At 39.9% G+C, this 14,192-nt stretch overlaps 1 protein-coding gene across 1 annotated transcript in view; it reads right to left on the reverse strand.

The window, feature by feature from the left end:
* srpk1 (SRSF protein kinase 1) overlaps nucleotides 1-14,192 on the reverse strand; it is a 77,587-nt gene that overhangs the window by 53,302 nt on the left and 10,093 nt on the right. Inside the window, exon 5 of the mRNA NM_001017351.2 lies at nucleotides 8,104-8,191. Coding sequence (NP_001017351.1) covers nucleotides 8,104-8,191 — 88 coding nt within the window. The remainder of the gene's footprint in view (nucleotides 1-8,103; nucleotides 8,192-14,192) is intronic.

Below are 14,192 nucleotides of genomic sequence, written 5' to 3' on the forward strand. Positions count from 1 at the left end.
TATCCATCTAACGAGCAATAGTAGTAAAATGTGTTTAAACTGAATTATGCCCAAAATATACCTCTACTATTAAGTTTTTCTAATCACTAATGACAGATTTGTTATGGCTATTTTTGGAACTGTCTCACTATACTGTTGATAGATTATGACAACCGTAACTCTGTTTTGCGATAACTTGTAACATTAAGACAACATTATCTAACTGTCACAAGGAAAAAAACAGATACAACTTGATTTATGTAATGTGAAACATTTATTTTGTTGTTAAAAACCAATAAAAAATTATAGAAAAAAAAAAAAAAAAAAGAAGATAGGTTGGGGACCCCTGGTTTAGGGGAAGGCTACAAAAGCTATCTCGGAGGTTCCTTTCAACCACAGGCACAGTTGCTGTAAAACCTTGGTCTGGCAGGCCAAGAAAAATACAGGAGCGGCATATGCGGAGGATTGTGAGAATGGCTACAGACATTTCAGCGCAGTTTGCACAAACAACATCTGTATGGCAGGGTGATGAGAAAGAAGCCCTTTCTGCAATCATGCCAAAAACAGAGTTGCTTGTTGTATGCAAAAGCTCATTTAGACAAGCCACAATGATTTTGGAACAAAGTGCTCTGGACTAATGAGACAAAAATTGCGATATTTGGTCATAACAAAAAGCGCTTTGCATGGCAGAAGAACACCGCGCATTCAAAGAAAAACACCTGCTACCTACTGTCAAATTTGGTGGAAGTTCCATCATGCTATGGGGCTGTGTGGCTAGTTCAGGGACTGTGGCTCTGATTGATTGATGAATTCAACCCAATTTCAAAAAATTCTTCAGCATACTGTTCAAGCATTAGTCATAAAGTTGAAGTTAGGCAGGGGTTAGATATTCCAACAAGACAATGACCCTAATCACAGTTCGAAATCTACAAAGGCATTCATGCAAAGGGAGAAGTACAATATTCTGGAATGGCCGTCCCCCCACTTGAATATCATAGAAAACCTATGGGATGATTTCAAGCAGCCATCAAATTTAACGGAACTAGAGAGTTTTGGTATGGCCGAATGGTCAAAAATACCACCATCTAGAATCCAGATACTCATCAAAGGCTGTAGGAGGCGTCTAGAGGTTGTTACGTTTGCAAAAGAAGGCTCAACTAAGTATTGATGTTATATCTCTGTTGGAGTTAAATTTTTGCACCTGTTATGATGCATATTGCATATTTTTTGTTAATCCAATAAATCTTATGTCACTGCTGAAATACTACTGTTTCCATAAGGCATGTTATATATTAAAAGGAAGTTGCTACTTTGAAAGCTCAGCCAATGATAAACAAAACTCCCAAGAATTAAGAAGGGTTCCCAAAGTTTCATATGACTGTATATATTCTATATCACGTTTGGTTAAAGAAGAAGTAAACCTATTTTTTTCTTCTATCTTTAAAAGTACTCTATACAGTTAAAATCTCCAGCTCCTTTCCTTTACTTCCTGGTAGAGCAGGAAGCCCCATCCCTCTTCCCGCTGAGCTCTCCTCATCTCTTTGACAGGGACAGTCAAAGAGGGGAGCTTTCTGGGCTTGCCCAAAAGAGAAGAAGCTTTCTAGGAATGTACAGAGAAGCAGAAGCCAGTGTGCAGCAGCATCTGTACCAAAACACAGCACTGTATCAAATGCTTTGACAATATCCAAACAGATCACATCTAATGTAACCTACTATCAAACTTTTCTGACATGAACTATCCTTCATAAAGCAATGCTAATAAATACTTCTAATACCATAAACAAGAACATAATTTTGTATGTGATCTCTTAAAGGGATACTGTCATGAAGTGTATGGTATACTTTTTATTTCTAAATTAGCTCTATTAAATGATTTGTTTTAAAAAAAATTAAAAAATCATCCATCGGACCCTGGAGCCTGGTTTACAATAAACATTTATGTACCATATTCTGTGTCCATCTGTGCCCTTATCATGTAGGTCTTGAAACTCTGACTACTCTATAAACCAAAGAAATAAATTGATTAAAGTAGTTCACCTTCAAATTAACTTGGTATTTTATAGAGAGTACTATTCTAAAACAACTTGCAACTGGTTGCCACATTTTATTAGTTGCGGCTTTTGAAATGTTTAGCAATTCTCCAGTTGGGAATTCATATTTCATACCGGTAGTAAGTTGGGTTGAAAAAAGACATACGTCCATCACGTTCAACTATAATGACTATATATAATCTGCCTAACTTCTAGTTGATCCAGAGGAATGCAAAAAAAACCCATCTGAAGCCTCTCTAATTTGCCGCAGAGGGGAAAAAATTCCTTCCTGACCCCAAGATGGCAATCGGACCAGTCCCTGGATCAACTTGTACTAAGAGCTATCTCCCATAACCCTGTATTCCCTCACTTGCTAAGAATCCATCCAGCCCCTTCTTAAAGAGGACCCGTCACCCAGACATAAAAAGCTGTATAATAAAGTCCTTTTCAAATTAAACATGAAACCCAAATTCATTTTCATATTAACACATCCAAACCCATTATAAAGGCATTTAAAAATTCCAGCTGTCAATCATAGATTGCTTGCCCCGCCTCTATGCCTTAGGCATAGAGGCGGGGCAGACAATAACTTTAGCTTTCCGTTCAGCAATATGTAGATGTCACTGCACATCTCACTTTTCCCCTCCCTCCTCCTCATCTAATTGTGTAGCCAGTGCATGGGTATGGGCATCTGGTCCCCCATTCTGGCACATAAACAAGATTTTGGCATTATACAAAGCTTGCCTTAACAACAGTGTCCACAAAATGGTGCCTGCCTGCTTGCTTTGATTGAGTAATTCCAAGACGGAAAGAAACAAGATTTATATTATTTATATAGAGTAAGTAAAGTTTATTTTGCTCAACTAACAATATAGAAAATAATTTGGAGTTATTTCTTAGGGTGACAGGTTCCCTTTAAAGCTATATAATGTATCAGCCAGCACGACTGATTCGGGGAGGGAATTTCAGAACTTCACAGTAAAAAAATCCTTTCCGAATATTTAAATGCAACCTCCCTTCTTCTAAACGGAGTGGGTGCCCTCGTGTCCGTTGGAAGGAGCTACTGGTAAATAAAACATTAGAAAGGTTATTATATGATCCCCTTATATATTTATACACAGTTATCGTGTCACCTCTTAAGCGCCTCTTCTCCAATGTAAACAGACCCAACTTGGCCAGTCTTTCTTCATAACTGAGACTTTCCATACCCTTTACCAGCTTAGTTGCCCTTCTCTGGACCCTCTCTAATTCAATAATGTCCCATTTGAGCACTGGAGACCAAAACTGAACAGCATATTCTAGATGGGGCCTTAACAGCGCTCTGTAAAAGGGGAAGAATAACCCCTCCCGTGAATCTATACCCCTTTTAATACAGCTCAAAACCTTGTTTGCCCTTGCAGCTGCTGCCTGGCATTGCTTGCTAAAGCCAAGTTAATTATCTACAAGGACTCCAGGGTCCTTCTCCATTATGGATTTGCCTAGTGCAGTCCCATTAAGGGTATAAGTGGCTTGCATATTTTTACATCTCAGGTGCATGACCTTACATTTATCCACATTAAATCTCATCTCATAGCCACCCAGATTGCCAGTTGGTCAAGATCCTGCTGCAAGGATGCCACATCCTGGATAGAATTGACTGGTCTGCAGAGTTTTGCGTCATCTGCAAACACTGAAACATTGCTTGTAATACCCACCCCTAAGTCATTTATGAACAAGTTACACAAAAGTGGCCCCAGTACAGAACCCTGAGGGACCCCACTGAGAACCTTATTCCAAGTAGAGAATGTACCATTAACAACCACCCTCTGTACCCGATCCTGTAGCCAGTTTTCTATCCATGTGCAAACGACTTCACTAAGACCAATAGACTTTAGTTTAGAAAGCAGTCGTTTGTGGGGAACGGTATCAAATGCTTTGGCAAAATCCAAATAGATTATATCTACTGCATCCCCACTGTCCAGCTTCTTACTCATCTCATCATAAAAAGCAATTAAATTGGTCTGACATGACCTGTCCTTCATAAAGCCATGCTGATTACTGCTCATAATGCCATTCTCCAGTACATAATTTTGTATGTGATCCCTTAACAAGCCTTCAAATAACTTGCCCACCACAGATGTCAAACTTACAGGCCTATAATTTCCAGGGGTTTACATTTATCTTGTGTAACCCTTTAAGCACCATATCCTGTGTCACCCACTGTGTAGTTGGAGCTGAGGCAACAGTGCAGCAATTGGGTGGGACTTGGCACTCTGGCTCCTCTACTGTATACACAAAAAAAAAAGAACTGGTTAATAAGCACATCTGCCTTTTCTGTATCCGCTGTAACCATATTGTTACTATAACTCAATGGGGCCACACCCCCAATTTTAGCAGTTATATGGTTGATAGGGTCCAAATACCATAGCAACCAGGCAGTGGTTTAAATATGAACAGGAACAGGAATTTTGTAATACAAAGTAACAAAAAAGTAACAATTAAATTGTAGTACCTTAAGCACATTTTTTTTCATAACCAAATGCCTTTATCATTAAATGGAGCCATAACTGCATCTTTTTACTATTAATATACAAGCCTTTTTGTTTCAGAAGGCGTCATTTATAATTAAGAGAGACAGACATGGTATTCTGCATGGTTTTTTTTTCTGCATTTCCCCTTAAAGGGGACCTGTCACCCTAAGAAATAACTCCAAATTATTTTCTATAATGTTAGTTGAGCAAAATAAACTTATAAATAATATAAATCTTGTTTCCTTCCGTCAAATTAATCAAAGCAAGCAGGCAGGCACCATTTTGTGGACACTGTTATGAAGGCAGGCTTTGTATCACCCCAAAATCTTGTGTATGTGCCAGAATGGGGGGCCTGATGCCCATGCCCATGCACTGGCTACACAATTAGATGATGAGGAGGGTGGGGAAAAGTGAGATGTGCAGTGAGATCTAGGAAGTGCTGAACGCAAAGCTAAAATTATTGTCTGCCCCGCCTCTATGCCTAAGGCATAGAGGTGGGGCAAGCAATATATGATTGACAGCTGGGATTTTTAATTGCCTTTATAATGGGTTTGGATGTGTTAATATAGAAATGAATTTGGGTTTCATGTTTAATTTGAAAAGGACTTTTATTATACAGCTTTTTATATCTGGGTGACGGGTCCTCTTTAAATGTGCTGCTTTCTTCTCAACACCCAGCTGCTAGAGGCCCTGTGTACAGCTACCGGCATCCCATATTTTACACCTTATGTCTGCTCTATTTGTACCCTAGTCTGCTCGCTGCTGCAACCTGCCTTCCAACCTGCTACCTGAAATCCCTCGCCATAGGAAGTAGTGGTGATGGGGAGGAGTACTGCTGGGGGAAACTTTGGACAGGAACAGAGACAGGAGAGCAGGTGATGGAAAAGTGGGAAACCAGAGACACTTCAAATTGCCACTGTAAAGGGGAACAGAGACAATGGCAAATTAAGGGGACAGATGTAAAGTGGAGGGGGCTAGGTCTCCTAGGTTGTAAGGTTGTGGAAAGGGAATAAAGGCAGAGAAATAACAGGTGGTGCCCCATAACCCACAGACATCACCCGCTCCTACAACCCACCCCTAAGTCCCCCAGCACCCACACCAGCAAGCCTCTATGCTAGCGAGGAGGCATAAAAAGGGAAGATATGTAAGAACATTAAGGACTACTCTGTTTTTCAACTCTAAGAGTTGAGAGAATTGAGAATAGCAATTAAATAAAGGAATATGATCTATCAAGAACTGAGAAGAGTAACAATTAAATAAAGGTATAGGACCTGGACATTATCAAAAATGTTCAGGACCTGGGGTTTCCTGTAATATGGATCCCCACACTAAGGGGCTGATTTACTTACCCACGAACGGGTCGAATGGAGTCCGATTGCGTTTTTTTCGTAATGATCAGTATTTTGCGATTTTTTCGTATGTTTTGCGATTTTTTCGGATTCTTTACGAATTTTTCGTTACCAATACGATTTTTGCGTAAAAACACGAGTTTTCCTATCCATAACGAAAGTTGCGTAAAAAGTTGCACATTTTTCGTAGCGTTAAAACTTACGCGAAAAGTTGCGCATTTTTCGCTAAGTTTTAACGCTACGAAAAATGCGCAACTTTTTACGCAACTTTCGTAATGGATACGAAAAACTCGCGTTTTTACGCAAAAATCGTATTGGTAACGAAAAATTCGTAAAGAATCCGAAAAAATCGCAAAACATACGAAAAAGTCGCAAAATGTTCGTTTTCAAGTCGGAACTTTTCCAATTCGGGTCGGATTCGTGGGTTAGTAAATCAGCCCCTAAGTCTACTAAGACTGAACACAGTGATGCTTAAAAGTAGAAGGAAAGGCAAAGTCACTTGGAGGTGCCAAAATGTTAGGCACCCCCAAGTGACTTAAATCGCCTACCTTTTACCCTGGGCTGGTGCCCCTGTTAGGAGAGGACAGCACCAGCCCGGGGTACATGTAGTGATTCCTTCTTCCTGCTTCAGTGCGCGCACATGTGCAGTAGAGTGAAAAAGCTGAACTTTAACAGAGAAGTCGGCTTTTCGCTCTACTGCGCATGCGCCTGTCGTTTAGTCCTTGCAAAACGAAGTTGGAAGGAAGAAGCGCTCCACTAAAGGTACCCCGGGCTGGTGCTTTTTTCTCCTAACAGGGGCACCAGCCCGGAGTACAAGGTAAGCAATTAAAGTCACTTGGGGGTGCCTAACATTTTGGCACCCCCAAGTGACTTAGCCTTTCCTTCTCCTTTAAGTGCCTGAACTAACCTTTATGAAATCTTGGTCTACTCACAGATGTGGCACTTTCTAACAGGTGGGAAATAATCAATACTTACAGCAAACTTTTATTCTTTGAGAAACGAAAAAAAAAACCTATATATCTTAAGTTTAAGAGGTCACAATTTAAAAGGATTGGTCACCTTAAAATGAACTCTTAGGGGCTGATTTACTAACCCACGAATCCGACCCGAATTGGAAAAGTTCCGACTTGAAAACGAACATTTTGCGACTTTTTTGTATGTTTTGCGATTTTTTCGGATTCTGTATGAATTTTTCGTTACCAATACGATTTTTGCGTAAAAACGCGAGTTTTTCGTATCCATTACGAAAGTTGCGTAAAAAGTTGCGCATTTTTCGTAGCGTTAAAACTTACGCGAAAAGTTGCGCATTTTTCGTAGCGTTAAAACTTAACGCTACGAAAAATGCGCAACTTTTCGCGTAAGTTTTAACGCTACGCAAAATGCGCAACTTTTTACGCAACTTTCGTAATGGATAGGAAAACTCGCGTTTTTACGCAAAAATCGTATTGGATCCGAAAAATTCGTAAAGAATCCGAAAAAATCGCAAAACATACGAAAAAATCGCAAAGTACCGATCATTACGAAAAAAACGCAATCGGACTCCATTCGACCCGTTCGTGGGTAAGTAAATCAGCCCCTTAGTATAGTGTAGAGCTGTGGTCCCCAACCAGTGGCTTGTGAGCAACATGTTGCTCACCAACCCCTTGGATGTTTGCTTCCAGTGGTCCTAAAGCAGAGGCTTATTTTTAAATTCCTGACTTGGAGGCAAGTTTTGGTTGCATAAAAACAGTTGTACTGACAAATAGAACCAATCCACAAAAATAAATGTTAATAATAATAATAATAATAGGGGCTTCCAAACAACCAATAACAGCCCTTATTTGCACCCCCAGGAACAACTGTTATGCTTGTGTTGCTCCACAACTTTTTTTACATTTGAATGTGGCTCACAGCTAAAAAAGGTTGGGGATCCCTGGTGTAGAGAGTGACATTGTGAGATAATTTGCAATTGGTCTTAGTTTTTTTTGGGGGGGGGGTATTTTTTTGCTAAAAACCACAAGACTTTGTATCTTCGGCGGATATCGGCTACATGTGCCTGCACCCAAGCGTATTTCATTCATTTGGGTGCAGGCACAGGTAGTAAGCGGATAGCGCTATTTTCGGCAAGTGATTTTCAGCTTGCCGAAAATATATGCCAGACGCCTTGTCTGACATTTGCCTAAACAGTAGGGATTTGTGCTACAACTTTTTCTTGTTATGGGTATGTGTATACTGTCATTTTAAAATGTTCCTTACCGATCTCAGTAGTTTTATTTCATCCAATGCAGTCTCTGTATAATGTTCGGCACTTTTCACAACTTTCATGGCCACAAAACGCTTTGCCCTAAGAAAAAGAATATCTCAAATAAGAAAAATCTGCAGCACAGCCATCATAAATTAACTTTACTTTTAAATTTAAGCATCAATAGCCAGACATGGGCAACCTGCAGAACTACAAACATTGTTGCATCCCTCAAGCAAATAAGCCATTGTCAATCCTGAAAGTTGTGGTTTAACAATGCCACATGACACTCGTCAATGACCGAAAATTCTGTGCCACATATTTAATTGTAATACAACTAACAAATAAAATATTGCTGCTAATCTATAGCAGTTAGATTCATTTAAAGGGTGGTGCCATAAAAGGAGGCTGACATAAGCAGAGAACAATGTACATTACAATGTGCTATACAGCTCTTAATTAGAACCAGTACTGCAAAGAATGAAGTACACATATGCTTTCAATTGCAGTTACAGTTACTAATACCTTAATAACCACTAACAATTTTTATCAACATGTTGAAAATAAGCTTAGACTTAAGGTGGCCATACGCCTTACAATTAAGATCGTTCCCACCCATCACTGACATTTCATAGCTGAATTGTCAGATATGGAGGTATAAGCAACAGGGATTCTACCTCCGCTTGATGATTCAGCCCTAAACGCAGATTTTGCTCAGGTGCCTTTAACGGCACCCGAGCAATATCTTTTGTCCCACTCGATTGTTGAGAGGACCAATATCCGAAGCTTTCGCGATATCTGTCATATAGTCAATCTGCCATACACGCACTGAATATCTTATGAAACTTGGTTTTGTACGACAAAAGCAGTGCATGCATGGTCAGCTTTAGATTTACTTTTAATATGAATAATTACTGTTTTTGGGCAATGAACCCCTTTATGATACAATGCACCACCATCACTTAACCACAAACAAGTTATATTAACATATGTGCAAACACTGTATTAATTCAATTATATTACACCAGCCTTGCACCAGTTCTGGTCTTGGTGCAGGAGAGTGGGATTATGGGAATTTTCTTTACAGAGCTCAGTGTTTTTTTTCCTATGAGGTTTCTAATCATCTGAATGGGAGAAATATGGGGAGACGTAAAGGACATGTAAACCCCACATACAAAAATGTAATCAGTGAACAGCCTCTTTGAAATACCTGCCACACTGGTTGTCCAGAGGTTAATAGTAAGGGCGGCAGTGTCCCCCTCCCTCAGGAATTTGCTTTAGCTGTTGGCTTGTGGGCATGCCCAGCTGTTCTAAGCTCAGATTAGTATACATGCCCCCCAGTCTAGCAGCCAGTGAAGAGATGGCATTGCTGTTCCCATAGAAATGCAGCTCTAGCTGTCTGAGTTTCTCCTGAGTTTAGCTTCTCCTGAGTTTAGCTTTACCATTACAGTAGAAAGATATAAACCATGTATATTTGAAAATACAAAAAGCAACATAGCATAGTGAAACTTTCATAACTGCTAGTTGATCAAGAGGAAGATTTTTAACAAAATCTAAAGCAGCTCCAATGTGCCTCAGTACGGGAAAAATGTTCTACCCGTCTCTAAGGATACACTAGCCTGTTTCTCCACCTGCAAAGAAACAGTGAATCAGAGCGGATTTGCACTCATCCTCTACACTCTGTGTGTTAAGTGTACTGTTAGGCACTGCATCACACTGTGTGCACGCAGGGAGCAGATTTTGGCGCAAAAATGCATAACTTTGTTTTCAAACCAAAATTTGCTCCCTTGTGTTTAGGTGCACCAAAAGGAAAAGTATTAGTTATTCTTTATGCAAAATCACAAAGGTATGTTTTTTGTGCCAAAATCTTTCCCTGTCTACACATAGGCTTCCATAGGATGGGTACTGATCCACTCAGATTGGCTGTTTCAGCACAGGTGGATAAACAGACTAGTGATATTAGCCAAAGAGGGTAATCAGACTAGTTCCTGGCCAAACTTTGGACCAAGAGTTAACTTCATTAACTTCGCATTTTTTCAATTGCCAAAAATGCATTCAACACTCTCTTGAAACTAGCCTACAACTTAACAGCTCTCACTGCAAAAAACTCTATTTGCATCTCAGAAAATGGGCTGACTAAAAGCGAATATACTCTCTACATACATAAAGGTACTTTACAAAAAAAGCGGGCGCTTTTTCACATTAAAAAAGTACTATAATCCATGATACTAGCTCACAATGAGTAAGTCACTCTTGGATATGAATAAATACTTACTCATGGGGTAGATCTTGTGGCATTCAATTATCATTCTTGTTTTAGCATAATTGTATCTTTCTGACCAAGGAAAGGCTGACTGACTGTCTCAGCACAATAGCCCAAAAAGGTATCTCTGTTAAAACAGCTAGTCTGTTATGTCAGCACAGTTAGCGTTTCTGAGACTATTTGGCTTTGCACTAGAAATGATTATGTAACATTCTAAGACCCTAGCAAATAGCCTTTAAAGGACTATAAACACTATGTCAAGTGCTGTAAAACAGCATTCCTGAAGGCAAAGATAATAAATGAGGAGCGCATTGCGGCAGAGGCCAAGACTAACCCCAAAAAGTTTTTTAAGTATATTAATAGTAAAAAGATGCAGGTTGAGGGTGTGGCCCCATTGAGTTACAGCAGATACAGAAAAGGCAGATGTGCTTAACCAGTTCTTTTCTTCTGTGTATACAGTAGAGGAGCCAGTGGGCCAAGTCCCACCCAATAGCTGCACTGTTGCCTCAGCTCCAACTACGCAGAGGTTGACACAGGATATAGTGCTTAAAGGGTTACGCAAAATAAATGCAAACAAGGCCCCTGGGCCAGATGTAATACACCCTCGGGAACTGAGAGAGCTAGGGTCAGATTTACAGTGGCCCTTGTTTCTGATATTCTCAGACTCGCTTTCATCAGGTATGGTACCTAGGGATTGGAAGAAGGCGAATGTCATTCCTATATTTAAATAGGGAGTAAGATCTCCGCCTGGAAATTATAGGCCTGTAAATTTGACATCCGTGGTGGGCAAGTTATTTGAAGGCTTGTTAAGGGATCATATACAAAATTATGTACTTGGTTGTTAATGGTACATTCTCTACTTGGAATAAGGTTCTCAGTGGGGTCCCTCAGAGTTCTGTACTGGGTCCACTTTTGTTTAACTTTTTCATAAATGACTTAGGGGAGGGTATTACAAGCAATGTATCAATGTTTGCAGATGACACAAAACTCTGCCGACCAGTCAATTCTATCCAGGATGTGGCATCCTTGCAGCAGGATCTTGACTGACTAGCAATCTGGGCAGCTAAGTGGCAGATGAGATTTAATGTGGATAAATGTAAGGTCATGCACCTGGGATGTAAAAATATGCAAGCCACTTATACCCTTAATGGGACTGCACTAGGCAAATCCATAATGGAGAAGGACCATGGAGTCCTTGTAGATAATAAACTTGGCTGTAGCAAGCAATGCCAGGCAGCAGCTGCAAGGGCAAACAAGGTTTTGAGCTGTATTAAAAGGGGCATAGATTCACAGGAGGAGGGGGTTATTCTTCCCCTTTAGCGCTGGTAAGGCCCCATGTAGAATATGCTGTTCAGTTTTGGTCTCCAGTGCTCAAACGGGACATTATTGAGTTAGAGAGGGTCCAGAGAAGGGCAACTAAGCTGGTAAAGGGTATGGAAAGTCTCAGTTATGAAGAAAGACTGGCCAAGTTCGGTTTGTTTACACTGGAGAAGAGGCGCTTAAGAGGTGACATGATAGCTATGTATAAATATATAAGGGGATCATATAATAACCTTTCTAATGTTTTATTTACCAGTAGGTCCTTCCAACAAACACACTCCATTTCCATTTAAATATTCGTCAAGGTTTTTTTACTGTGAGAGCTGTGAAGTTGTGGAATTCTCTCCCCGAATCAGTCATGCTGGCTGATACATTATATAGCTTTAAGAAGGGGCTGGATGGATTCTTAGCAAGTGAGGGAATACAGGGTTATGGGAAGATAGCTCTTAGTACAAGTTGATCCAGGGACTGGTCCAATTGCCATCTTGGAGTCAGGAAGGATTTTTTTCCCCTCTGAGGCAAATTAGAGAGGCTTCAGATGGGGTTTTTTGCTTTCCTCTGGATCAACTAGAAGTTAGGCAGGTATATATAGGCATTATAGTTGAATGTGATGGACGTATGTCTTTTTTCAACCCAACTTACTGTGTTACTATGTAGAACTAAAGCCTAACTAAAGAAATAGGGCTGAAATGTTGTACATTTTACGTGCTGCATGGGTAATACCTCTGAGATATGTATACAGGAGTCATTCACCTAAAACTTTTCTATAAGCAATTTTTAAGTACTCACCGCTTCCCTGAACTTAACCTGTACCACAGCCACTGAGTCTTCCCAACCCCTTCCAATAATCTGCCCACTACACATGTTGAACAACAGCACCAGTCAAACTAAGTCGGTTCCTTCAGACGGAATACTCTGTGTACCTTTCTAATAACCGAATCCCTGCCTGCCAAAGGGCACTCTTTGAGTCATGCATGCTACAGCTATTCTCCTGCACATTTTAACCCAAAATGGCAAACCTATTTTGAAGACTAGCTGTGTGCAAGCTCTAAATAATTACACACTTAAGATTGCTCTACGGGGCAGGGACCTTCTTCCTACCGCGTCTCATACCACATGGCACCTACTCCCTGTGTATTATATATTGTGTGTATTATTTATTGTATTTACTATAACACTTGTCCTCCCTTTGTGCAATTTTGTAAGATTGTACAGCTCTGCGTACCCCTGTGGTGCTTTATAAATAAAGTTATACAGTTATACTTACAGGCATTGTTTTTACAGTATAGACTAAATTTTGCCCAAATTATGAAAGATCTTTAAGGGCAAGAGAAGGTTTAGAAGTACTGAAATATTCTTGAGTATGACTCCAGATTTTTAACATTTTGGTGCTCAGTTGTAGCACTAAAGTCTGTCAAAAATTAACTTTTTCCTAATTGCTTGCAGATAGCTCCACTGAGGTAACAGAGGGCACAGGAGAAAAGTGCTAGTGTGAGACAATGCAAAAAGGTTGCCAGCCATCACATAACAGCATCCCTTTTGACAGTCAAGTCATCATCCTCCATCAAAATTATCACCTGCAGAAATGGTCAGTAAAAGTTAAATGAAAGGTATGTGTCTTTACATTTTTTTGCCAAGTATGTATGTAAAAGTATACAGAAACGAAACCCAAGATGTTATAATTCTCCATACTCCACTTGTTGTGGAAATTTTTGCTGTGCACCATTGTCATAAGGTTGCAGAACATATAGTTATTTAAGTTTTTGAAGTTAGTTCTAAGAAATTTCTTAGAGGTTCTAAACTCAAAATAGCAATTGATGCAAACTTACTTATAATGCTTCTCTGACCACTTTAGAAATTCCAATTAGAAACTCCTAAAATAGTAAACTAAGATTTTTGCATTTTTGACTGCTAATACTTGGCTTTAGGCTCACTTGAGAGTCAGCAAACCTAGGGTTAACTGAAGATAGGTTGCTGTTGAGCCTGTCTGACTGTAATAGCAGTCTAAAACTATTCTGAAATATCGGAAAGTACCAGAATAGAACATGAATGTAAACTGCAATGTGCTCAGAAGACTATACATCAGAATTAAGTTTATACCAATCCATTTTTATGATAAGATTCCCTTTAAAGGAGAACTAATATTTAGATCACTGGGGTGATCCCCCTCGGCAATACCTTACCTAATACCTTGGGCTGTGCTCCTGTCTGCTAAAAACTGCACAGGCCCAGGGTATTTCTGTACAAGATCCTTGTCACCATCTTCTTTAGCTTCTTCAGTTGTCTTTTTGTAAAGATCTGGGCATGCACAGTAGAGTCAAAGCTGAACTAAGTCATGAGAATCTGCCTTTTTAATGCTACTACACACATGCCTGCCTCTGTCCCCAGATAAGATGATAAAGGAAAAAGATCACACCAAACAGCTTCTACAGAAAAACTGAGGCCAGGGCACCAGCCTGGGGTATATACTGATTATAACCACTGGGGGGGGGGCTTACATTTGGTACCCCATCCCCCCCA

Source organism: Xenopus tropicalis, chromosome 2, assembly GCF_000004195.4.
Source record: "Xenopus tropicalis strain Nigerian chromosome 2, UCB_Xtro_10.0, whole genome shotgun sequence".
Classification (NCBI taxonomy): domain Eukaryota; kingdom Metazoa; phylum Chordata; class Amphibia; order Anura; family Pipidae; genus Xenopus; species Xenopus tropicalis.